This window comes from Bubalus kerabau, chromosome 11, assembly GCF_029407905.1.
Source record: "Bubalus kerabau isolate K-KA32 ecotype Philippines breed swamp buffalo chromosome 11, PCC_UOA_SB_1v2, whole genome shotgun sequence".
NCBI classification, from domain to species: Eukaryota; Metazoa; Chordata; class Mammalia; order Artiodactyla; family Bovidae; genus Bubalus; species Bubalus kerabau.
In genome coordinates this window covers 10,377,806-10,405,410 of record NC_073634.1, presented here as the reverse complement: position 1 = coordinate 10,405,410, position 27,605 = coordinate 10,377,806, and the positions used below count along the sequence as shown (strand labels likewise).

Below are 27,605 nucleotides of genomic sequence, written 5' to 3'. Positions count from 1 at the left end.
CTGCTACTTGCTCTAGACTGACACGGTTCTATTTTTGTATTTGAGACTCAGACATGACACCTTGAGCTCTGAGAGTGTGGAGAGGAGTCCGGGGCATTGACTCAGCCTGGCCAGGGCTTCTGGTGGGCGTAAGGACAGAGCAGCAGGCTTGGGAAGAGGAGGAGAGTGACACCCTTGGTCTGACCTGCCCCCTCAACCACTCTGCCCTAAGCTGCTGTTGCAACATTAAAAAGCTCAAGGCAAAATGGATTCACTTTCTTTTTCAAATCCTTTTCCTACTTAGGCTGTTATGTAATATTAAGCATCGTTTAGAAAAGAAGAGTTACGTGTATAACTGAATCACTTTGCTGCACACCTGAACCTAGCACAACACTGTTACTCAACTATACTCTGATATAAAACAAAAAGTTACACACATGCATGCAATATATATTACCATATCTAAAATAGATAGCCAGTGGGAATTTGCTGTATGATGCAGGGAGCTCAAACCCAGAGCTCTGTGACAACCTAGAGGGGTGGGATGGGGTGGGAGGTGGGAGGGAGGCTCTAGAGGGAGGGGATATACATATACCGATAGCTGATTCATGTTGATATATAGCAGAAAACGATGCAATATTGTAAAGCAGTCACCCTCCAACTAAAAATAATTTTTTTTTTAATGGATTCATTTCACAGCATCATCTCCCCGCTACTCTGAGAGCAGCTACTACTTGGATGCTTGTGCCAAGGTTCCTGTAAACACAGTGTGAGCAGATGGAGACAGGGTCTCTGCTTCTCTCCACCCAGAGGCTCCATGCTGTCTCCCTGCATTTAGGACGGGAGCTCTAACCAACCCAGGATGTCTGAACCCAATTAGTATGTTAATCAACTGAACTATACCTAACCGTAACCTGGTAAAGACTATCTTCTCTCAGGGAGAATCCCAAGGTTCTGAGCCTGTCTCTGGAGACAGGGTCCCCAGCTCACCCCCAGCTTCCATCACTCACCAACCTGTGCCCTGATCAGCTCGCTCTCCCTCTCTGAGCCTCAGCTTTCTCAGCTGGGGGAACCGCTGGTCTCCTTCATCAGGGCTTGTCTGGAGGATGAAATGAGATCGTGCACCCAGGATAGCCCTTGTCTCAGTTTCAGCGTCAGTTCAGTCGCTCAGTCGTGTCCTTTGTGGCCCCATGAACCGCAGCACGCCAGGCCTCCCTGTCCATCACCAACTCCCGGAGTCCACCCAAACCCATGTCCATTGAGTCGGTGATGCCATCCAACCATCCCCTCCTCTGTCGTCCCCTTCTGCTCCTGCCCTCAATCTTTCCCATGCCCAACACAACAAGGAAGAAGTCACTGGAAGGCATGGCAAAGATGCTGGCGACAAGGACCTTGGGGGACAGAGGCCATTTCTCCACTCGGGGAAGGGTCTCCCCAGGCTTCCTCTTTCCGTCCTCCCCAGGATTCCTTAGACTGAACGAACTACCGTCCACAGTGTCGGCAGGTATGAGTGAGTGAAGGATGAACCGCTCTGTGGAGAGGTAACTAGGAGAAGAAAAGCAGGACATACAGTACACTCACTGCACTGGGCACTCTAGCAGGTACTTTGTTGCTTTATTTTTAAGGATTTTTTTTTTTTTAACATGGACCATTTTTAAAGTCTTTATGAATCCGTTACAATATTGTTTCTGTTTTATGCTTTGGTTTTTTTGGCCGTGAGTCAGGTGGGATCTTAGCTCACTGGGTTCCAAGGATGGAACCCACACGTCCTGTACTGGAAGCCAGGAGTCTTAACCACTGAACCACCAGAGAAGTCTCGCAGGCACTGTTTTTAGAGTTAAGACCAAACTGCTCTCAACCCCCCTGAGCCACCCTTTCCTGGCTGTGTAAACCTGGGGGAAGGTCTTCACCTGGGCTTCAGTGCCTCAGCTTCCCTGTCTCTGAAATGGGAGCAAAGACAGTGATTCCTCCCAGAGTGTGTGCCTTAGAACAGTTATGGGGATTTAAAGAGCTAACATCAAAGGTGCTTACATTTGAGTCAGGCACCTAGAAAGCATTCCGTGACTACCTGGCAAACAAAATATTTTTTTTAAAAATCAAACAAAACATCTGGTGTTCTTATGGTGAGTGTCATTCATCATGCTTCTTCGGCCTCCTTGCCTGCCTCGTCTCCTCCCAGGGTCTTAAGGTTGGGCTGCCCCAGAGCCCAGGTACTGGTCCTCTCTTGGTTTCCTCAATGGATTTTCACCCCCTTGGTGATCACTTCCAGCTTCCCAGCTGTGGATCCCAGCCCTGTGCTGCTGACCCAGCTCCTTCCTGGACTCCAGGCTCAGGTACCGCACCCTCCTGTTCATCACCCCCACCCGCAGGTCTCACAGCCCCCAACCCCTCCCACCCCACCACCCACAGCCCGCCTCTTCTCACATGGGGCCAGTCGGTCCATATAGTTCGGTCCCTCACGGCTCCTTTTCCCAACACCCCACACTGAACCCATCGGGGGTCCTGCAGGTTCCACCTTCAGAAGTCAGGTGGAACCAGGACCCCAGCCCTTGCGCCACCTGGCCGCCATCCTCCTGCTTTGTCTGCTGACCGGCTGCACTACCCGCCCCCGCCCCATTCCCCACCATACTGGCTCATCTTCACTGTCCCTCCCCACAGCGGCCGGTGGGATGCTCTTACAAAGCAAAGCACACCCACAGCAGCACCGAACTCCCCTTGCTGCTTCCATTTCACCTGGATAAGAGACCATGTCCTGACACCGGCCCGCCTGACCCCACATGACCCAGGACCCCAGACTCTCCCTTGCCTCCTGTGTCCCACACTGCACTCCCCTCCAGCCACGTGGGCCATGACCACACTGCCTTCAGATCTTCGTCTTTAGCCCTCTTTGCCTGGAATGTCCTTCAGCTTAGCTAATCCCTTTACCTCCTGCAAACCTTTATTCAAATACCACATTTTTCATTGTTGCCTTCTATGACTATTCAATTGAGAATTTTAACGCTGCCCCACCCTCCCTTGGCCTGAGCCCCATTGTTTCTTTCTTTTTTTTTTTTAATGATTATTTATTTTTGACTGCACTGGGTCTTTGCTACTTGCATGGGCCTTCTCTAGTTGTGGTGACTGGGGACTACTTTCTAGTTCCAGTGTACAGGCTTCTCAATGCAGGGTCATCTCTTGTTGTGGAGCACAGGCTTCAGGGCATTCAGACTTCAGCAGCTGTGGCACATGGCCTCAGTAGTTGTGGCTCCCAGAGCTCTGTCTGGCAAACAGCAGGAGCCCTGGGCATATTTTCTAAATGTGTGCGTGTTAGTCACTCAGTGGTGTCTGACTCTTTGCGACCCCATGGACTGTAGCCTACCAGATTCCTCTGTCCATGGGATTCTCTGGGCAAGAATACTAGAGTGGCTTGCCATTTCCCTCTCCGATTGTCTAAATGAATATCCACAAAATAGAATCTCTTAAGAGCTGGATGATTAACAAAGTGAAAGTTGCTCAGTCGTTTCTGACTCTTTGTGACCCCACGGACTATATATTCTATATAGTCCATAGAATTCTCCAGGCCAGAATACTAGAGTGGGTAGCCATTCCCTTCTCCAGGGGATCTTCCCAACCCAGGGATTGAACCCAGGTCTCCCGCATTGTTGGCGGATTCTTTACCAGATGAGCCACCAGGGAAGCCCAAAGTGAAAGTCGTTCAGATGATTAACCTAAAGAGGTTGGTAAACTTGCAAAGTCAGGATCCTGACTCAGGCCCATGCCCTCCTACCACAGTCTCTGCCCCTCCCCATGTTAAACTTGCACTCACCCCTCCCTCCGCTCCATGCACAGCTCTACAGTGAACCTACATCCCAGAGCTGCTGGAAGGTCACAGCATAACTAGCATGAACACGCACCTTTACGAGGCCAGCGAGGAAGACAAATGCCAAGGATTAGCAAGAGCGGTTAATAAGTTTCCAAGAGGAAGCTCAGCTCCCCCAGCTGTTTCCTTAAATAGTAATTCTTCTGTGCTGGCCAAGTGAGCAAATTGGACTCTCTGAGACTGCTGCACAATCTAGCGACCTGATGGAATACTGCCTCTCTCTTGTCCTAATGACCAAGCCTCAAGTTGTTGCTGTTGTTCAGCCACTAAGTTATGTCCACCTCCCACAGACTATAGGCCTGAAGAATTCCATGGACTATTCATGGCGTCACAAAAAGCTGGACGGGACTGAGCAACTTTCATTTCTTCTTCATAGCCCCCCAGGCTCCTCTGTCCATGGGATTCTCCAGGCAAGAATACTGGAGGAGTGGGTTGCCATTTCCTCCTCCGGGGAATGTTCCCAATCCATATCTCCTGCATTGGCAGGTGAGTTCTTTACCAATGAGCCACCAGGGAAGCCCACCAAAGCCTCAAGACATCTCAGCAACATGGCATCCTATGAGAGAAGTTCAAGATGACCCTCCAAGTGACCCTTTTTCCTCCCGGTAAAAGGAGGGACTTTGCTGGGAGACAGAGCTCTACTCACCAGGATGAAGACGGTGAAGAATATGACCACGATTGCTGCCGTGATGAACAACTTCTTCCGGGGGAACACTGAGGATGGAAGGAGAAACACCAGTGCGAAGCAGATGGCCCCCCGGAGCCCCCCGTAGGCAATGATGAACTGGTCCTTGAAGGTCAGGGGAATTGTCCGGAACCAGTTAATGACCTGAGTCAGGACGAAGACACCTGAGAAGGAAAACAAAACCGAAGGGAACGGAATGTGTCAGGCCAGGACACGGGAACAGGAAGGTGAGTTTTCTGTTTCAGGGCAAAGTACAGTTAAGTCCCCAACACAGGAACTTTCAGGTTTCGAACTTTCAAAGATGTGAACATTTGTTCCCATGTCTAACCACATAAACGAGTTCACTTGTCCGGCTTACACTGTGACTTGTCAAGTTTGTGCATTCTCTACAAGTGGCGGGGGTTTTGTACTTTACTATACAGCACTCTGCAGACTGGGCTTCCCAGGTGGCTCAGTGGTTAAAAAAAAAAAAATCTGCCTGCTAATGCAGGAGATGTGGTTTCAATCCCTGACTGGGAAGATCCCTTGGAGGAAGAAACGGCAACCCACTCCAGTATTCTTGCCTGGGAAATCCCATGGACAGAGGAGCCTGCCAGGCTACAGTCCATGCGGTCACAAAGAGTCAGACATGGCTGAGCGACTAAACAACAACAACTCTGTAGAGTACAGTTAGTATAGTATCTTCATTTTAAGCCCAGGATGTCATCATTGACGAGATAAAAAGAGCTACCACCTAGAAGTTACAGGATCATTTTTGCAAGAGGGTACATAGAATTGAACACAGTAAGGAACCAGAACGTGCGCAATGTCAGGCATGAGTGAAGTTGCAGCTCGCCCTCCGTCTCCTGTTGTTGACAATCTTTCAGCTCTACCATCTCTCATCTCCTCTCCCTCCTCCAGGAAGTAACTCTTCGTGCCTGTTCACTCGATGCGAGCCCCTGGATGCCAGCTGCTGTATTATCACTACCGTACTTTTCAAGGTAGAGTAAGATTAAAAATCTATTCTTTATTTTTTGTGTTAGTTTTTTATTAGTACTGTTTGTGTGCAAAGTATCATAAACCTATTATAGGAGAGTACTATATAGCCAATTGTGTTAGTTGGGTACCTAGGCTAACTTTGTCAAACTTACTAACAAATTGGACGTATGACCATGCTCTTTGAACCAAATTAGTTCATACACAGAGCACCTACTGCATTTCAGAAGAAGCCCTTTCCTACCATCCTGGCTCACATCACTGGGTTCTGGGCCCTGTGTTGTTCCAAGACAGTGAGTGAGAACATGGAGTCAGAGACACCAAGAGAGGTTAATTCCACTTAAAGCAAAAGCCATAAAAATACTCCAGGAAGAAAAAAAATATGTCAGGATGCAGGGAAAGGAGGAGAAGGAGGACGTGGAGAATAAGGAGGAAGAGGAGGAGCTGGAGGAAGGAGATAAAAAAGACAAGAACCTAAGATGAAGGGAAGTAACAAGATCAACCACAAAGCAGAGGGAAAGAAGGAGGGACCAGTCCTCCCATGCCAGATTCCCAGGCCCATGGAGGAGACACGTGCTTATTACCCAGCGCCCTCCAGATCAGGCAGAAGGCCAGGGTGAAGCAGACAAAGGCCCAGTTCCACTCATGGTTCTTCCCCACGGTGGACACGCCCATGAAGATGAAGATCAGGGTCTCGCTGACGCTGCTTAGCATTTTCATGAAATACTTGATGGTCGTGTAGGATTTCTGAGACACGTTCTCTTCCACGTACTTATTCATGGTCATCGCACAAGCCGTGATTCTGCAAGAAAAGATTCGCTTTTGTTTAAACAGGATAATGGTCCCAATCAGAATATGAGTAAGCAGGTAGCTGACTAGGCTAGCTCTACCCTTCTGCCCACCACTACATCATTGATTGATTTTTGTAAGTGACTGTAATTTGCATCCTTGGAAACCCTACTGTTTCTGGAAGTCTTCATCAATATCCAAGGCTCCAACTTGGCTCTGCCCAGCTTCCTAGTCTCTGGATATGGACATCAGTACATCAGCTAGTCTGCCAGCATCAAAAATAAAACGAGCTCCTAATAAATTCAAAACCCATTGTCTTCCTATAAAGCCAGTTCCATCTTCTTTTTTCCTCTAGGCCCCTAAATGCTGCACTATTGCCTAAAATCCTAAATTTTTAACTGTGGTCACACTGGACTTCTCTTTGCACATCCTGAGTGCCCCTCACCATTTGTCTGCTCAGCAGTCATCTTCTGTCCCTCATCCTGAATCTCCTGGACCCACTCACTCACTGTGACTCTGATGCCTTACTTCTGGTTCTCATTTCTATTGGGTTAGCCCAAAGGTTTGTTCAAGTTTTTCCATTAACATCTCATGGAAAAAATCTGAAAGAACTTTTGGACCAACCCAATGCTTATCTACTTTCACTTCTGGGAAATTCAAAATGTATTCATAGGCTCTGAAAATTACAAAAGGAAGGAAACTGTTTTGCTTGTTTTCCCCACATTTCCAAAACTCTGGGCCCACAGAGCTCTTTATGCTCCTTTCTCTTGACCTCTATGTTTTTAACTTTCTATTTTGTATTGGAGTACAGCTGATGAACATTGTGGTGTGCGTTTCAGATGTACAGCAAAGTGATTCAGTTATACATATATGTGTATTTATTCTTTTTCAAATTCTTTTCCCATTTAGGTTGTTACATAATATTGTGCAGAGTTCCCTGTGTTATACAGTAGGTCCTTGTTGGTTGTATAGAATTTTTTAAAGTTTTTTATTGGAGTAAATAAAACATAAAGATGGCCAAGAGGCACGTGAAAAGATGCTCAACATTACTAATTACTAAAGAAATGCAAATCTAAACTACAATCAAGTTATTATCTCACACCAATCAGAATGGATATCATCCAAAAATTTACAAACAATAAGTGCTGGAAAGGTGGACAAAAACGAACACTCCCACCCCGTCACTGGGAATGTAAATCAGTGTAGCCAGTATGGACAACAGTGAGGAGGTGCCTCAAAAAACTAACAGTAGAGTGGCTGTATGATCCAGCAATCCCACTCCCAGGCATATATCGAGAGAAAACCACAAATTAAAAAGATACACCTGAGTGTTCACTGCAGCACTATTTACAATAGCCAAGATGTGGAAGCAACCTAAGTATCCAATCACTTTTATTTTTAATAATAAACCATCAGCTACAGAATTGAAGAACCCACCAGTGCCTCAGCGGTAAAGAACACACCTGGCAATGAAGAAGATGTGGAGTTCCATCTCTAGGTTGGAAAGATTCTCTGGAGAAGGGAATGGCAACCCACTCCAGTATTCTGCCCAGGAAATCCCATAGACAGAGGAGAACGGCAGACTACAGTCCATAGGGTTGCAAAGAGTAGGACACGACTTAGCGACTAAGTAACAGGGGAGTATTGAAGCCCCTACTTGTCTCATACTAACCCTACTTCCCTCAGTCCCACTTGGATTTGGATTTTTTTCTTTATCATTCAAGAAGTGAGTTTTGAAAGGTTAAAGAGAGTTTTTTTGTAAAAGTGTTATTTATTCCCCTCTGAGATCATGCTCACATTCATTCACTGGGAAAAATATAAACCACACAGGCGAAGAGTAATCTTTAGTTCATTCAGGGAGCGATTTAACAAACATTTCTATTCAGAAATTATTGAAAACTACAGCTTTGCTGTAGGAATAAACGAAATACATGAATTTTACATGAATGTTCACAGGATCATTTTCCATTGCTTTGTGCCCTTAACGTGACACCGAGTGAGGCTTCTGTCTGCCAGACACCTCCCTGTGACTCTCCGCTGCCTCCACCAGCACAGCTGCGATCCTCCAGGGGAGAAACAGCCTCGGCAGCTTCCAGGGACCCAGAGCCCACGGCGCCCTTGTTTGGGAAACGTGGGCATCTTTATGATGTGGACGCACTGTTCAGGCTGTGGACGAGTGTTCCAAGGGTCACGTTCTAGTCTGTCATGCACAGGCTAGATGCACACGACCTCTCAAACAAAGGCCAGGAGGTATTGCCCTGCAAGGAGGGATCTTTTTTTGCCACAGGGTGCTCTAAGCCAGTCAAACCACCTCCCCTTCAATAACACCCTATGTACACAAGCTACAAATGAGCGTTGCTGTTGTTCAGTCGCTCAGTCGTATCTGACTCTCTGCAACCCCATGGATTGCAGCACTAGGTTCCCTGTAATTAGGGAGGCACACACATGACATACCTAGACAGTGTAATAAAAAGCAGAGACAAAGAGCCCTACAGTCAAAACTATGGTTTTTCCAGTACTCATGTACAGATGTGAGAGTTGGACCATAAAGAAGACTGAGCCCAGAAGAATTGATGCTTTTGAACTGTGGTGCTGGAGTAAACTCTTGAGAGTCCCTTGGACAGCAAGGAGATCAAACCAATCAATCGTAAAGGAAATCAACCCTGAGTACTCATTGGAAGGACTGATACCGAAGCTGAAGCGCCAATTCTTTAGCCACCTGATGCAGCAAGCCAAATCATCGGTAAAGACCCCGATGCTGGGCAAGATTGAAGGCAGGAGGAGAAGCGGGCAACAGAGGATGAGATGTTTTGATAGCACCACTTATTCAATGGACATGAGTTTGAGCCAACTCTGGGAGACAGTGAAGAACAGGGAAGCCTAGTGTGCTGCAGTCCATGGGGTCGCAGAGTCAGACATGACTTCGTGACTGAACAACAACGACACGTGACACTCTTATACTGAATATGTGATGCTTAAGAGCCTATTCTATAGGCTGAAGGGGAAAATATGAGATTATATCTTCAACCATATAATTAAAGTTTATCTCCACAACCCAACTGGAAGCTTCGTGGGGGAAACAGTGTCATCAATGCTTATCACAGTGCCTGGCGCCTCGTTAATGTATTCTCAGCCAATGACAACACAGATCCCAGGATGCCTTATTCGTGGGAATGGTGGAGTATCATCAACAGATCTGTATTTCAGAAAGAAATTGTAAGTACACATGCAGGACAGATCTGGATGGGCACGACCTAAAGACTAGAGTCACCTTCTTTCCCACAATGGTTGTTGGTTTTCAAAATCTGCTGCAGCACTTGGTCCATATAATCTCCCCAAACAGGTCCACCTTTGAACAGGTCTTAGGTTCTATTCCATGGGACTACGTGGAGGGAAGGTACATACAGAATTCACCAGTGCCCTCTGCTTTGTTAAACCCATATTAGGGTTTAACATATTATCACCAATTTAGAGATGGAGAAGCTAAAGCACAATAATTAGTGGTTTTGGGATTCACCAGCAGTTGAGATTTTTTTCTTCATCACTGTCCCACTCTCAATGCAGTATAGAAAAATTTCAGGCCAGCTAATACTGTCTCAACAGTCTTCAGGGGGAAAACAGACTTTCCATTTTGATAATCTGTCATTGGACTATTTTCTGACTAGAAAACTCCAGCCAACACTTTTTCCTTACTGTACTCCATGCCTCCACCCTGGATGGTCAATGAAACAATGTTCGCTTCCTTGCCACCAGCATGCAGGCTCTCCAGGCCAGGGTTGGCCTTCTTCCTCCACCGTGGCTCCCTGCACGCAGGGGTACCACGAGTCTGTCCACCTGCTGCTGGCTGAAAGTGAAAGTGTTAGCCACTCAGGCATGTCCAACTCTTTACGGCCCCATGGACTGTAGCCCAGCAGGCTCCCCTGTCCATGGAATTTCCCAGGCAAGAATATTGGACTGGATTGCCATTTTCTTCTCCAGGGGATCTCCCCAACCCAGGGATCAACCCAGACCTTCTGCTTGCAGGTGGATTCTTTCCTCTGAGCCACCAGGAAGCTGCTGGCTGAGTCTAGCTTTTCACTAGGCAGCTGGCAACTGTAGAACCAAAGAGAAAGGCATCCATACAGACGGTGGGTGGTGAAGGCAGACTTCTGGTTGTGAAGATAAAATACGTACACACCTTATCTGTGTTTACCTACATACTGTGTAGCCATGACTCAGTTCATTCACTTTATGAATACAAGCACTTTTATGTTTTTCAAGAGTGATCAATTCTCTCATTTCAATTGCAACATTGGGAGACCTGTTTAGAATTGAACTGTTTAGAATTAGAATTGAACGCATAGAAAGGATGTTGCAAAAGTCTTTGGTGTCCATGCCATGCCTGTGTGTGATCTTAAAATGTATGGATTCAGTTCCAGGAAAAGACAGCCCAAACAACAGCTGCATATTCTCCATAAAGTCTTCATCAAACATAAAAGCCTGCTCCGCTAATCAGAGCTGAGCGTTAGCAAAGACGAAGGACAATTAACAAGCTTTCTCTGCAATGATTAAAGCCAGGTCTGCGGTGACTCAGGGTATACTGCATGTTCTCAGAATAAAGTACTCACTCATGTGAGGTAAATTAATTATTCCGGGGCACGGATTACTGTATAACGGATCGCCTCTTCCAGTAAACCTGACAACCCAGAGAGAGTGAGTTTGACACATGAGAAAATGAAAAGAAAAAAAAAAAAAGTTTTGCAAAGAAATATCCAACCACAAAAACTGAACAATCTTTCTTACAATTTCCAAAATGAAATAAATTCCAACAACTATAGATGCTTGGTTATTCATGAAGTCTTGTCCATTTCATGGATTTTCTACATCCTTTGTATTTTTCTCCTTTGGACGTGTTCAATTCAACTATTATTTATAGTTCATTTTCTGGCTCCTAAAGTTTGGTCCCTGGGTCGAGAAGATCTCCTGGAGGAGGAAATGGCAACCTGCTCCAGTATTCTTGCCTGGAAAATCCCACAGACAGAGGAGCCTGGCAGGCCACGGTCCATAGGCTCGCAAAGAGTCAGAGACGATTGCAGCAACTTAACACACACAAAGCAATCATGATTTTGTGCAAAAACACATAAGAGGCCACAGCTCATTGTCAAAAGTATGATATGAAATACAAGGCATCAAGGGACCCACGGTGTCCACGGACTCTAGCTGAGGACTGCTGACGAAGGCATGAGTGACAGGAAGACTGGACCAAGATCACGATGATGGAATTAAAGTTTTCCAGCTGGAGAACACCTGGTGGACATTGGGAGAGGGTTGCAGACAGGTGTGAGAATCAGCTGCTATGTGACAACCCTGCACCAGTGAACATGCAGAGTGTTTCCAGGATTTAATCTGGAAGCACTGAGACCCTCATGGGAGGCTGCCACCTTCTGGAAGTCTTCCTGATCATCACACTAGTAGCCCAGAAGTATTTCTAAAAGTGTAGTTTGTAGACCACATGATTCTGAGTAGTCCTTAGAAAAACGCAAATGCCAAGACCTCCATCTGAGACCTATGGACTCAGAATCTCTGGTGGGGCCCTGGGATTCTGTATCCATAACAACCTTCTCAGGTGATTCCAAAATACATCAAAGTTTGAAGAAACCAAGGGAGCCCAAGAAGAAGGTTCAGATGAGGAAGAATGAAAGAGAAAAAGAGCTGACACTTGAATCCTGTTATTTAAAGATCTATTGGAGAGTGGAAACAAGGGCTAACATGAGATGTGAGGACTGCTGTGGATTTAGTTACGCTTTGCCACCTGTTTTCCCTTCCCTTCTCACAATATTCATTATCTGCATCTGGGTGTACATTCCCACCTTCTCTTGCCTAGACTAGTGTGCAGGTACCTTCGCTCTGCTGCTGGACACACATTCCCACACTCCTGCCTGGACAGACTCCTCGTTTCTAGGCATCCAGCAAGCCTGCAGCCCTGCCTTCCAGCTGCCACCGCAGTTCTTGTTGTTGTTCAGTCGTCAGGCTCCCCTGTCCGTCACTATCTCCTGGAGTTTGCTCAAATTCATGTCCATTGAGTCAGTGATGCTATCTAACCATCTTACCCTCTGCAGCCCCCTTCTCCTCCTGCCCTCAGTCTTTCCCAGCTTCAGGGTCTTTTCCAATGAGCTGGCTCTTCATACAGGTGGCCAAGGTACTGGAGCTTCAGCTTCAGCATCAGTCCTTCCAATGAATATTCAGGTTTGATTTCCTTTAGGATTGATTGGTTTGATCTCCTTGCAATCCAGGGGACTCTCAAGAGTTTTTTCCAGCACCACAATTTGAAAACATCAGTTCTTCTTCGGTGCTCAGCCTTCGTTATGGTCCATCTCTCACATCCATACATGACTACTGGAAAAGCCACAGCTTTGATTTTACGCAGAGGATTATTCAAACATTATCAGTCCTGAGGGATGGCGTAAAAGGGTTTAGAAGCTCTCCAATTATGGATTCACTAGAGAGCAAAAACAGAGCGAGTCACCTCCCTGCTTACAGTTTCCAAAGGCTCCTGAGTGTCTACAGAACAACATAAGCCAAGACTAGGCATCTGCTGGGGGTGGGGAAAGAACAAAGTGGGAGTTTGGGATTAGCAGATGCAAGCTTTTATATATAGGATGGATAAACAGCCAGGTCCTATTGTATATGATTAAGCTGGACTACTAAATAGCTTAGATATGGAAGCAACCTAAGTGTCCATCAACAGAGGAATGGATAAATAAGCTGTTGTCCATATATATAATGGAATACTGCTCAGCCACAAAAAAGAATGAATTAATGCCATCTGCAGAAACATGGATGGATCTAGAGATGATCATACGAAGAGTTTGGGATTACCAGATGCAAACTATCATATATAGGATGGATAAATAACAAGGTCTGACTGTATAGCACAGGGAACTATATTCAGTATCCTGTAGTAAACCATAATGGAAAAGAATCTGAAAAGAAATATATATATATATATTTATAACTGAAATATGCATATATGTATAACTGAGTCACTTCACTGTACAGCAGAAACTAACACAACATTGCAAATCAACTACCCTTCATGAAAAAGGAAAAGTAGGCATGTACCTCTCTTACAACCCTAGACTCAGTTCTTACGTGTAGGTGGTCGCTTCACCTGGGGGCCTTCTCTCTCTCCCCAGAATCTCTTCATCACTGAGGCTTCAACTCGGCACCACCAGCCCCACCCCCACTGTATTATTTATGTTTTATTATCAAGGATCGAGTTTCCCTTAATGATGTATAATTGACACAGGTGGAGACGGCCATCTCTCCCAGTGAGTTTACTCTCACTGCTTGCTGCTGCTGCTGCTGCTAAGTCACTTCAGTCGTGTCCGATCCTGTGCGACCCCATAGATGGCAGCCCCAGGCAGAAGAAATTGTGAAGGAAGGACTGTGATTGGCCCAGGGATTTGGAGAACTGTGATTGTATCATGAGACACAGGCTGATACAATCACTGGTGGGCTGGTGGGCTACAGTCCAGAGGGTCGCAAAGAGTCAGACAAGACTTAGTAACTAACACTTTCACTTTACTAACTGAGAGCCTCCTTCTATTGTTTTAGCTGGGCTCCTGCTTACAGAGTTTCTTTGATGGCTCTGCAGTAAAAAATCTGCCTGCCAATGCAGGAGACACAGGTTTGATCCCTGGGTCGGGAAGATCCCTGGAGGAGAAAATGGCAACCCACTCCAGTATTCTTGCCTGGGAAATCCCAAGAATAGACAAGCCTGGTAGGCTGAGGTCCGTGGGCTTTCAAAGAGTCAGACATGACTTAGCAAGTAAACAACAACTGGTTTTGGAAGCTGGATCTGCACCCATAGCTGAATTCCCTGCTCTAATGCTCTTGTGAAAGGAATGAAAATGTGACTTTAATCATGTGTTCAAACCTGTCATAGTCAAAAGTGTGAAGTGAGTGGTCCCTGTATACTGCGTTTCACTATGAGTTTTCTGAAAACAGAAATGGAATTATTTCTCAGCAATTATATCATATTTACATTTCTGATTATAACCTTGTTTTGCACCTTGGCCTACACAGACTTATAGCAAGTCTCAGACTCGAGAGTTTGAAAGAGGAAAATGCAACTTTAAATTGTAAGCTCTAGGGCCTCCCTGGTGGCTCAGTGGTAAAGAATTCACCTGCCAATACGGGCGATGCGGATTTGATCTCTGATCAGGGAAGATCCCAAATGCCTCAGGGCAACTAAGCCCATGCACCACAACTACTGAGCATGTGCTCTAGAGCCCGGGAACCACAGCTACTGAAGCCTGTGTGCCCTAGAGCCTGTGCTCTGCAACAAGAGAAGCCACCGCAATGAGAAGCCTGTGCACAACTAGAGAGGCGTCCCCGATCGCAGCACTAGAGAGAGCCCACGCAAGAAGACTCAGCACAGCCAGAAAAAAAAATTTGTTAAGCTCTAGACCAAGAGCCATCCAGTGATGACTTGATCAACAAATCAAGTTATTTTCTACAATTTCCATGAAGCATAGACCTGAAGCAATATAATCATTTTCAGGTAAAGACAAGACAAGAAACAGTTGGAAAAGCAAAGGGATGGCACAATCAGTATTATCCAGTTGTGTGAAAACTGTTAGGTCATTCAGTCATGTCCGACTGTTGGTGACACCCTGGACTGCAGCACGCCAGGCTCCTCTGTCCTCTACTCTTTCACTATGCCAAATTTTCCTTTCACTATGCGAAAATATCCATTCTTCAAACAGATCTCAGGGAATCAGTTCTTAATTCAACAAACTGTTACTGTTTCATGAAACTTAAATTTACCAGGAAAACACTAGATATTTTCCTGTCTAAGAATTCTCAACCCAGCCTAAAACTCTCTCGATTAGCTGCACTCACTGAGAAGAGCAGTGGCGGACTGTTCCTAAAGAATAACCAAAAAATTACTCACAGTCGGTCTTTTAGGTAAATGTCATTCTGAGAAGGTAATGAAGGGGTTTTCACAAGCTGCTTAAATATAGCATTTATTGGATTGACTATAACATGGTACCGATTCTTCTTCAGAAATTTAACTTTTCTGTTTGTGTTTCATATAAACTAAAATTATTGTTCCTTCAGCACAACTGATAAACACAAGATTCCAAAAACATTTTAGGAGATGGGGAGAACTGAGTAGTTTTAAAAATCGATCCCTGATCATCCACAACAATGGGGTACTTTATTTTACTTAGGTTTTTTTGTTTTGTTTTTGCCTCCACCAAAATCAAATCTTTTTTGAGTCTACCTAGAATAAGGCTCCTTGAAAATAACCCACTTCAGAAGCCACCACAAACTTGGATTAGAAAGGCCCCAAATTATATCGCTTTATTCATTTGGACTTAAATAGAAATCTGTAAAATATTGTTCACAAAAGAAAATGCTCTCTGGTAGCATTTATTACGGCAGCTATTTTAAATTTGTGTTCTCTGTTTTCAACTACTACTATGAAATACCCCATATACTATTTCTTGCATTCTTAACATACCTTAAAACACCTAATTACAAACTGTGTAATTGAACCACATAGGACTCATATAATTGAAATTTCACGGACTGCATAAGTAAATTGCATTTCCCATACAGACCAAAATATATAGTTGCTATTGATCTTAGTCTGCAGAACAAATACAGACAAAAAGAGAGATTAAAATAGTGCTTGAAGGGTTGTTTTACCTCTAAGAAAATGGGGTGAGAAAATGTATTATTCTGAATATTACATATCGGATAAGTTTGCAATTTTAGTTCATAAAAAATATGAAATCTCCAAACATAGGGAATCTGTTTTAAAGGATTTTGTTCATCCCTGTATTGTGTGTGTGTGTGTGTGTGTGTGTGTGTGCGCGCGCGCGCGTGCACATGCTCAGTTGTGTCTGACTCTTTTGCAACCCCATGGACTATAGCCCCCCAGGCTCCTCTGTCCATGGAATTTTCCAGACTGGAGGTAGGAGGTAGGTTGCCTTACCCTCCTCCAGGGGATCTTTTCAACCCAGGGATCAAACCTGGGTCTCATTATGTCTTCTGCATTAGCAAGTGTATTCTTTACCACTGGGCTATCCGGGAAGCCCATGCTTGTAGGAATGACAACTTTTCCTCAGAGAGAATCCCACCACTGAGCCAGATGTTGAAGGCGTTTATATCAAAACCCCTCCTCATACCGTTCACGGGGTTCTTGAGGCATGAATGCTAGGGTGGTTTGCCATTCTCTTCTCTAGTAGCGAAGGACGGGGAGCCTGGTGTGCTGTAGTCCACGAGGTCGCAAAGAGTCGGACATGACTGAGCGACTGAACAACAGCATAGCAAAACCCCTAAAGGCAGGTTTGGGGCAGCAGTTTTCATTTTTTATGGTAGCTTAAATTTGACTTCTTAATAATCTCAAGCTGCCTCAGAAGACCCCTCCACTCTCCCCTCAGTGATGTTCCCCTTCCTTTCTGATCTCCCTGTTCTGAAAGAAAGGTTCTTTATAAACCACACTGTTCCCATTGATGGAGAAATTGCACATCAGCTCTATTTTTCCCATTTTTTTTCACACCCTCATTTTTTTTTCTTTTACTTTATCAAAGGGAATAAAACACATTTCAACAAATCTTTAAATATCCAAGTAGCAAAACTAACACTGGTAATATATATGTTCCAGTGCCATTCTCTCAAATCACCCCACCCTCTCCTCCTCCCGCTGAATCCAAAAGACTGCCCTTTTTTTTTTTTTTTTTTTTTTTTTTTTTTTTAATTTTATTTTATTTTTAAACTTTACATAACTGTATTAGATTTGCCAAATATCAAAATGAATCCGCCACAGGTATACATGTGTTCCCCATCCTGAACCCTCCTCCCTCCTCCCTCCCCATTCCATCCCTCTGGGTCGTCCCAGTGCACCAGCCCCAAGCATCCAGTATCGTGCATCGAACCTGGACTGGCAACTCATTTCATACATGATATTTACATGTTTCAATGCCATTCTCCCAAATCTTCCCACCCTCTCCCTCTCCCACAGAGTCCATAAGACTGTTCTATACATCAGTGTCTCTTTTGCTGTCTCGTACACAGGGTTATTGTTACCATCTTTCTAAATTCCATATATATGCGTTAGTATACTGTATTGGTGTTTTTCTTTCTGGCTTACTTCACTCTGTATAATAGGCTCCAGTTTCATCCACCTCATTAGAACTGATTCAAATGTATTCTTTTTAATGGCTGAATAATACTCCATTGTGTATATGTACCACAGCTTTCTTATCCATTCATCTGCTGATGGACATCTAGGTTGCTTCCATGTCCTGGCTATTATAAACAGTGCTGCGATGAACATTGGGGTACTCGTGTCTCTTTCCCTTCTGGTTTTCTCAGTGTGTATGCCCAGCAGTGGGATTGCTGGATCATAAGGCATGTCTATTTCCAGTTTTTTAAGGAATCTCCACACTGTTCTCCATAGTGGCTGCACTAGTTTGCATTCCCACCAACAGTGTAAGAGGGTTCCCTTTTCTCCACACCCTCTCCAGCATTTATTACTTGTAGACTTTTGGATTGCAGCCATTCTGACTGGCGTGAAATGGTACCTCATAGTGGTTTTGATTTGCATTTCTCTGATAATGAGTGATGTTGAGCATAAAAGACTGCCCTTTACCTCTGTGTCTCCTTTGCTGCAGATGGAGGGACACACGTATGCCTTGCCAAAGTCACTTAGTTGTATCTGACTCTTTGTGACCCCATGGACTATATAGTCCATGGAGTTCTCCAGGTCAGAACACTAGAGTGGGTAGCCGTTCCCTTCTCCAGGGGATCTTCCCAACCCAGGGATCAAACCCAGGCCTCCCACGTAGCAGGCAGATTCTTTACCAGCTGAGCCACCAAGGAAGCCCGTATATGCCTATGGCTGACTCATACTGATGTATGGCCAAAACCATCACAGTATTGTAAAGTAATTATCTTCCATTTAACATAAATAAATACATTTTAAAAAGAATATGTAATAAAATCTCTAAACGCAAATTAAAAAAAAAAAAACTAAGTGAATGCTATGGAACAAAGCTATCAGAGATGGGATACAAGCTACATAAGTCATCTTCAATTTCCTAGTGGTCACAGTTAAAAACATAAAAATAAACCAGTGAAGGCAACTTTCATAATGTATGTATTTAATGCAACACATGTAACACATTTTCATTTCAACATGCAAACAAGCAATATAAAAAGCATTAATGAGATACTTTACAGTCTCTTTCGACTAAATCTTAAAAATCTGGTGTATATTTTATACTTAGAGCCCACCTCAAGTTAGAATGACTACATTTTAGGTGCTCAAAAGCCACATTTGGCCGATGGCCATAGGACTGGACAACACCCAAGGGAAAAACAGTGACAGCCCACCAGTTTTCTTCCTCCTTCAAAAAAGCCAAGCAAACGCTGGGGCTCAGTAGCTGGAATGAGTTCATTAAAAGTTTAAACCATCAAAACAAGTGAAAATAATCTCCCAAGTCACTCACACTTTGCTGTTTCAGTTGCTGCTCAGTCGCTAAGTCGTGTCTGACTCTTTGCGACCCCATGGACGGTATCACCCCAGGCTCCTCTGTCCCCCTGTCTCCAAGTGTTTGATCAAGTTCATGGCCACTGAATCGGCAATGCTATCTAACTATATCATCCTCTGATGCTCCCTTCTCTTTTTGCCATTTTTTAAAAATAAAAAACACTATTTTGGGTGAATTTACATACTTTAGGCAAATAGACTATTATTTCACTCACATCTCGAATCTTAAAAAAAAAAAAAAAAAGGCAAAGTCACAGAAACAGAGTGTCAGTTGGTGGTTGCCAGGGGTTTGGAGGGGGTGCAAGGGGAAAAGGGGAAAATTGATCACAGGCTACACATTTCCAGTTATAAGATAAGAACTTCTGGGATCTAAGGGGCCATGTGGTGACTGGGCCATCCGGCACAGGATGGTACATTCGGGCGGTTAATGATGCTGCATGGTGCACTTGGAAGTTCTCACGACACACACACAGGATGGGTAACTATGTGAGGCGATGAATGTGCCACTTAACTTCATGGTGGTGACCATTCTGCAATACACACCTATTATCTAATCATCACATTTTATACCTTAAATTTATACAGTGACGTGTGCCCTTCACATCTCTGTAAAGTTAGAAAAAAAAAACGGGTTATAATTTCAAATTCCTCCCTTCATTTTCTAGTTTTGCCATGTAGGTGAGGGAAAATTATACAAAATAAAACAAAAGGTAGGTGAGTCACCATTAAAAAATAATAATGCAGTTTTGTTTGTTTCTTTTTCACTTTTTTTATTGAACAGGGCCAGAAAATTAGGGGAGATATGATTTGTTTCTCTATTATTTAACAAATTTCCTGCCTCATTCTACTGTCTTCCTCCACTCCATTCAGTGATAGAGGTGGTAATAGAAGATGTTTTTTAATTTTTAATTTATATTTTTAATTGAAGTTGATTTACAATGTTTCAGGTGTATGGCAAACTGAGTCAGTTATATACTTATATATGTATTCCTTTTTTAATCGGAGTATAGTCATCTCATCTATGACAAAGGGGCAAGAATACACAGTGGAACAGATGGCCTCTTCAATAAGTGGTGCTGGGAAAACTGAAGTTACATATAAAAGAATGAAATTAGAACACTCCCTTATACCATACACAAAAATAAACTCAAAATGGATTAAAGATCTAAATGTTAAGACTGGATAATACAAAATTCTTAGAGGAAAAACATAGGAAGAACACTCTCTGACATAGATCACTGCAAGATCGTTTTCTGACCCACCTCCTAGAGTAATGAAAATACAAACAAAAATAAACAAATTGGACCTAATTAAACTTAAAAGTTTTCACATAGCAAAGAAAACCATAAATGAGACAAAAAACCCTCAGAGTGGGAGAAGACATTTGCAAATGAAGCAACTGACAAAGGGTCAATCTCCAAAATATACAAACAGCTCACAAAGCTCAATATCAAAAAAATACCTAAGATTTTAATGAGGTCTGTTTGGATCAGTCTAGGATATAACTGAAGGTACCAAAAACATCCCCCAAAATAAAGCTTTTATTTGCCAAGACAACATAAGGTACAAAGACACAGGGAACAGAGCAGGAGACTCAGAGCCATAGATGGAAGCCTGTGTTATGGTCCCCTCTCTCCTTCCCTCAACTGTTCTTTGAGATTCAGTGGGTTGTTCTTTGAGATTCAGTGGGTTGTTCATGATTCAGTGGTTTCTTCGATTCAATGCATTGATGTAAACAGGATGCTCTGTCTCTGCGAATGCGTTTACAGTGTGGCAGGGATTCACCCAGCAAAACAAACAAGGCTTGCTCTGAGCCTCTTAATACTTCATCTCCCTCCCCACCTCCCCCTTCAGAGGAATTCCCATCACAAATGCCCCGTGCCGATCTTGGAAAAAGAGACACCTCATCTGCAGCAACTGTAGCCTTTAGACCCCGAGGCTCTTCCAAAAGCATGCTCATGAATACTCCAAGCATCAAAGTCTAAAGAATTTTCTCTTCAAGTTAAAACTGGGTTCTTACTCATTCTTACAACACAGCCCATGTCACGTGCACCAGGGCCTTCCCTGGGACTGCTCTTTGGGGCAGTGGTCATGGGGTGAAGTATTTTGGGAAACTTCAAGATAAGCCTATATACCAGAGGCCATTGCTGGTTACATTTTGGATCTTTATAATTGTTGATATTCTGTAGAGCAAGTGTTTCTTTGTTCATCTTGACTTAATGATGTTAGAAATGAGAGTCTACCTTGCATATTTATCTATCTATAATTTTTTTCTGACTGCACTGGGTCTTTGTTGCTGCGTGGGCTTTTCTCTAGCTGTGACGAGCACGAGCTACTCTCTAGTAGCCATGTGCCAGCCTCTTGTGACAGTTTCTTTCATTGTGGAGCTCCAGGCACACACGGTCTTCAGTAGTTGCAGCTCCCAGGCTCTAGAGCACAGGCTCAACAGTTGTGGTGCACGGGCTTAGCTGTGCCATGGCATGTGGGATCTTCCAGACCGGGGATGGAACCTGTGTCTCCTGCATTGGCAGGCAGATTCTTTACCCTGAGCCATCAGAGAAGCCCCAAATAATTGCATCCTGAAGAGATGGTGGGCAAACCATCACCAGGAGGAACCAGGAGAGAAGCTGCAACATGGCAAGCAAAAGCATGGTTTCTTATTGTTCTCCAAGTTTTCAGTAGATGACAATCACCAACTCGTACAAAGGAAAACGGGAAGGAAAGGGAACATGATCTTCACACCTCAGCAGTGACTGCCACAGTCCAGGGACATCAGCCCAACACTTGACTTCATCCCTGAGCCTATCACTCTGGAAATTCTTGTTAAAGTCTCATTTTAAAATGTCATGGAGAGGATTTCCCTGGTGGTCTAGTGGTTAAGAATCTGCCTTCCAATGCAGGAGATGCAGGTTTGATCCCTGGTTGGGGAACTAAGATCCCACCTGCCATGGGCAACTAAGCTCCCACCGCAATGAAAACCCAGCACAGCTAAAAGCAAACAAACAAATGTCATGGAAAGGTGCTCATTTTTTTACTTTTATTTTATTGGACACATCCTGGGTGGGCCTGATACCTGGAGATGCAGGGTCCAGGCCTCACCCTACAGCCGAGGATTTTGCCCACCAGGGCCTCAGTTTGCTCATTCGTAAGATTTGTTGTTCTTCAGTTGCAAGTCATGTCTGACTCTTTGCAACCTCATGGACTGCAGCCCACCAGGGTTCCCTGCCCTTCACTATCTCCTGGAGTTTGTTCAAAACCATGTCCATTGAGTCAGTGATGCCACCCAACCATCTCATCCTCTGTCATCCCCTTCTCTTCCTGACCTCAGTCTTTCCCAGCATCAGGGTCTTTTTCAGTGAGGCAACTCTTCTCATCAGGTGGCCATTTCAGCTTCAGCATCAGTCCTTCCAATGAATATTCAGGATATTCAATGAATATTCATAAGATGGAATTGGCCATTAACATTTCCTACTTTCTTTGCAATACTGCTGCTAAAATCACTGAAACAACAGATCAAAAATATTTTGTGTGTGCTTGTGCTTAGTCGCTTAGTCATGCCTGACTCTGCGACCCCATGGACTGTAACCTGCCAGGCTCCTCTGTCCATGGGGATTCTCCAGGCAAGAATACTGGAGAGGGTTGCCATACTGGATCTTCCCAACCCAGGGATAGAACCCAGGTCTCCTGCACTGCAGACAGATTCTTTACCTTCTAAGCCACCAGGGAAGCCCAAAAGTATTTTAAATGTCCTCTAAAGAAGACAGACTAAGGAATTATTAATCAATGAAAACAAAACAAGAATATTGGGTGCCCGCCATCATATCAAAAGGAGAACTTGAACATTTTCTGAAACTCTTAGAGCATAGCAAGAGGTCAGTAATTGACCGGCGGGCTGCTGGCTGCCATGGGAACCAAGCATTCCCTCCTCGGGACAGGGGGTTCTCAGCATCCCACTGGCTGGATCCCAAAGCAACACAAAGGTACAAGGTGAGGACCAGAAATGGGTGATGTTCACGAGGGGGAACAGAGTCCCGGCTCAGTTCACATCCCTGTGGATCTGATTTAAGGAATTACATTAGGCATCTGTTAGTGTCCTTGGGTAAGAGGGACAATGGGAATTATCTCTGAGCAGTTTTCTGAACATAAAGTTCAAAACACATGAACAAAGGCATGAATTTCTAAAATCAATGCTATGAGTCCCTTCTCCATCCCCAGCAATAAAGCTACAGTACTCGAGGGTCCTATGCTATGGCCATGTGAAGGTTCATGTTTAAGAGACTAGAAACTTTTCATTAACCTTAGCTTCCGAGCAGTGGAAATGCACTCTGAAATACACATGCACAGACATACACAAGTATGCACCTTCCCTATTTCAACGACTCATCCCAGTATAGAATGAGCAGGAAGGTATCGGAAAATTAGAAAACAAGAACCTAGCTAACTCTTAATGTCTGAATTGAAAACTCTCCTGAACACTTGGGAAGCATGATGTGGCCCTAATTTGTCCCTAAGATCCTAGTTCCCAGAGCAAGTACAGCGCTGATCCCACCCTCGCAGAAGGTCAGGTACCTGGGGTATCACCAGCCTTCTGAGTTCTGTGGACTCCAACTCCCAGACACAGCTAAGCAGAGATGTACCAGGACTCTAACCCTGTTAGCACTTCACCTGTCCCCCTTACACTCAGGATCTTCCCATACCAGTTGCTGCTTTGAACATCAGGAAAGTTGACAAGCATATCCAGATAGCTCCGTGGATGTTCTAGAACTTTTACATATGCCCAGGGTCAAAATGAGGGCTTCCCTGGTAGCTCAGTGGTAAGCAATCCACCTGCCATTGCAGGAGACGCAGGTTCGATCCCTGGGCTGGGAATATACCCTGGAGAAGGAAATGGCAACCCACTGCAGTATTCTTGCCTGGAGAATCCCCTGGACAGGGGAGCCTGGTGGGTTATGGTCCATGAGGTTGGAATAGAATCAGATACGACTGAGCAATTAAACAACAAGGGTCGGGTTGTATTCATATACATAAGTTACATACGTTAAAGGTTCTTACACCAACCATTGCAAGGACACTGCTGGGAAACTAGATGCAAAGTCCCAGCCCTGTCATCTTTGCAGAGACCTTGTCACCAGCTGATCAGACACCTTCAATGACACGAGTCAAAGAACAGTGAGGACACTGGAGGTCACACAAATGATATGAATAGCCACCAGGAAGACGCTGCCCCTTTCATTACTGGGTCAGACTGGATTAGTTTGGTGCTTTATTTAGGTTCCCTGGGATACAGAACATCACACGACTTCCTAATGCATGGCTTTTATTACAGTGGGTTCCACTCTCCTTGTGGAGAGAGACGAACCTCACTGCTTCCGCTACAAAAGTGGTGATATGGGCAGAAAATAAACAGTCCATATTCAAAGCATCACCGGAATCAGACTGCAAATGAAAACTCCAAGAACTAGACCCACTTGTACAACACAAACCCTAAACATGGATAGCAGACCCCAGTAGAGAGTCTGGCGTGTATTAAGCTGTAAATAAATATTCGTCAAAATTAAAACCTTTAAAGGCATTCTGTTACAAAGCATTTCTCACTGGCCCTCTACAAGTTATGGCCATAATATAATAGGTTTATTTTTGGAAGCTGCAAAACACCCACGCCCAACAAGTAAACTCTGTCAAAGTGACCCTCCTAATAAGCTAACATTGGACCCAAATGTAACCATTCTTCAGCTACTTGTAGAGCTTTTTGAAAACATCCTTCTGAATCAGTTAGTGGGTGATACACTAGCTAGTGGATAGTGGATAACTAACTATCCACTCTTGCTTTATAACCATACTTCTTTCAGCTCAAAGGCCAGGATGGTGTGCCTTATACATTGAGTTTTGCTTTGAATGATGTAAAGCTATAACTTCAAATCGAATATATCACACAGAGTGAAGGTTTTCTACTACTAATGTTGTTCAAATGAATATACAGAAGCAATTGCAGAACTCCAGACTCAGCTTCGAAAACAACCTTGGAGTAAGCTGACCTGGGCAACACTAAATGGTCATCAGACTCAGAAAATTCTTGGTGCCTCACCATCCGCCCCAACACTTTCTCGTCATATTTCATGAGACCCAAGAGGTCACTTGTAAGTACTGTTCCGTGTCAGCACTGGATCACTTTAGTACAAATCTGGCTGACCCATACTTTCATTTCTTTGACGCAAAAAGTAAGCAAAATCTACTTTTAATTTTTTCTTAAAAAAATTCAAGAGCATCTACTCTTTTTACATAACATGTAAAACATAGCTTAAAACACATGAATTCCACGAAATGCCATCGTGTGCATGAGTCAAATACTTACGCCATGATGCCTGAGAGATGGAACATCTCGGCAGTGATGTAGGACAAATAGCTGTACAGGAAGACGAAGAGCGGCTCTATCACGCGGATGTTGTGTGTGAAGCGCGTGGTAAACGCTGCTATAAAGCCCAGGAAGATGCCAATCAGCACCCCGCCAATCCCCACGACAAAGAAGTTCGCGATGCCAGCAAACACGTCGACGGTCTCAATGGTCTTCATCTGGCAGAAAGACTTGAACAGGTTGTACAGGACCTGTGGGAGATGCAGAGGGAGGTCAGGACCTGCCAACTTCCCCATCATCCACGCAGCCCCTGCCTCCTAATAAGGGAGTGTCTTCTGTGCTCCAAAGTGGACGACAAGTGGGAACGACTGGGCATCTCTTTAATTCACATTTTAACAGTACATTTAATTGTTGTGTTTAGTTGCTAAGTCATGTCCCACTCTGCGACCCCACAGACTGTGGCCCACCAGGCTCCGCTGCCCATGGAATTCTCCAGGCAAGCATACGGGAGTGGGTTGCCATTTCTTTCTCCAGGGAATATTCCTGTCCCAGGGATCAAACCCACATTTCCTGCTTTGGCAGGTGGATTCTTTATCACCAAGCCACCTGGGAAACCCGGACATTCAATAGCTTTAAACAAAAAGTGTTGATGAAAGCGTGTCATCAGGAAATCTATTTTCAGACGTAAGAGAGAGGAGACTTCAAAATTATTTACATGACTTACTCCTAAAACATTATTTTTTAGACCCTAAAAGATTATTTTAAAAGATTTGGTCACCCTTCAACATGCCCTGCTTGTGTTCCCAATGCCCGACGAGGACTGTGTCACAGAGAAACCTTGTGGGTGTCGGCTGTGAATTCAGTGACCTTTCAAGGCCCCCTTGTGGAGTCGGTCTGCCCATCCATAGTGGTCTCTTCCCTGAAGACATCCTCCCCCTCTGTCACTGAGGTCCTCCCTTGGTCCCTGCCTCCCTGCCCTGCCCACCCACATACCTCTTACAAAACACAAGACCTGATCAGGTTTTCTTAAAGAGGCAGCAACCACTGCATGTGCGTGTGTGTCTGCTGTAACTTCATACACATCTGTCCTTCCGAAGTGATGGGACTACACTGGTGCTCAGTTTCTGAAAAATCTACAGTCTTTCACATAGTTTAATTAAGTATTCCGAAATAACAGGCATTCACACCTGTTTTCAAACATGTTTCTAAGGATCACTGAGCACACGGCACTGGAAACAATGCCTCACTCCTGAACATTTGTTTTTTGGTTTTTTTTTTTTTTTTTTTTTTTTTTTTTTTTTTTTTTTTTTTCACAAAACCAGCAAGTGACATACAGATGGGCACATGCTCTGTTTCTTTTCGTTGTGATGTTTGCAGCCAGAATCTCCAGGAAAGTCAGCTGATGGGACATGGGGGCAAAGACCTTAAGGGTACAGTCCATGTGACACCTTCCCTGGGTTTCTGAGAAACTCAGAATTAAACCCACTTATCCACAGGCAGTTGAAATACCAGAGGCGATACCAGAATCCAGGTATCCCACCTCTGGGTCAGTTCTTCAATTTTAACCACGAGAATGAGGCAGAGACTCTTCTAATCAGGGTGTATCCCAGCAAATAGCCATTTCACTCTTTTCCTCCTCATTTCCTTTATAGCCTACACTTTACAGGTTTCAGGGAATTTTCCTCTTTCTTATGCTATCATAGGGATTTCCCTGGTGGCTCAGTGGTAAAGAATCCACCTGCCAATGCAGGAAACACAGATTCTATCCCTGATCTGGGAAGATTGCCTGGAGAAGGAAATGGCAACCCACCCCAGTATTCTTGCCTGGGAAATCCCACGGACAGAGGAGCCTGGCAGGCTACAGCCCATAGTGTTGCAAAGAGTCAGATACAATTGAGCAGCCAAGCATGCACACAAGAGAAGAAATAAGCAACTTACAAACCCAAGGTATAAATATCCTGAAAGATTATCCTTTTCCAGGAAGGAACTGGCTTCAAGTCTTGCAGCTTCCTACTATCACCCAGAGCACGCCACACATCAGATTTCATCCACATCAACACAGCATGATTGCTTCCTGAGAGTGGATCAGAGATGCGCTATATTTATCCATTGCTTCTAAACAACCAGGCCAGACGGTGATGGTCACCTGCTGCCTGGGGTGAGGGACAGCTTTCCCAGGTGCCAGCTCTGCATGGACAGCCCCCCCACCCCGGGCCACTCAGGCTCTGGGGTCTGTTCCCAGGTGCCATGGCTTCCTCTGCCCTGCTGCCAGCCTGCTCTGCCCTAATGCAAACTGCATCACTCATTTGTGCAGTACTTCCTGAAGCCACCACAAGACTCACTTCCTTTAAATACTGCTATTCCATTTCTCGGGTTTCCCTGGTGGCTCAGATGGTAAAGAATCCGCCTGCAATGCTGC

The 27,605-nt window shown here is 44.5% G+C and overlaps 1 protein-coding gene across 2 annotated transcripts in view; it reads right to left on the bottom strand.

Annotated features, from left to right (window-relative positions):
- The window catches only part of SLC9A2 (solute carrier family 9 member A2), a 90,202-nt gene that overhangs the window by 28,674 nt on the left and 33,923 nt on the right, over positions 1-27,605 (bottom strand). For both annotated transcript variants that reach the window (XM_055539528.1, XM_055539529.1), the window contains exons 3-5: positions 25,187-25,437; positions 6,083-6,300; positions 4,485-4,687 (exon numbers count right to left, since the gene is read on the bottom strand). In XM_055539528.1, coding sequence (XP_055395503.1) covers positions 4,485-4,687; positions 6,083-6,300; positions 25,187-25,437 — 672 coding nt within the window. The remainder of the gene's footprint in view (positions 1-4,484; positions 4,688-6,082; positions 6,301-25,186; positions 25,438-27,605) is intronic.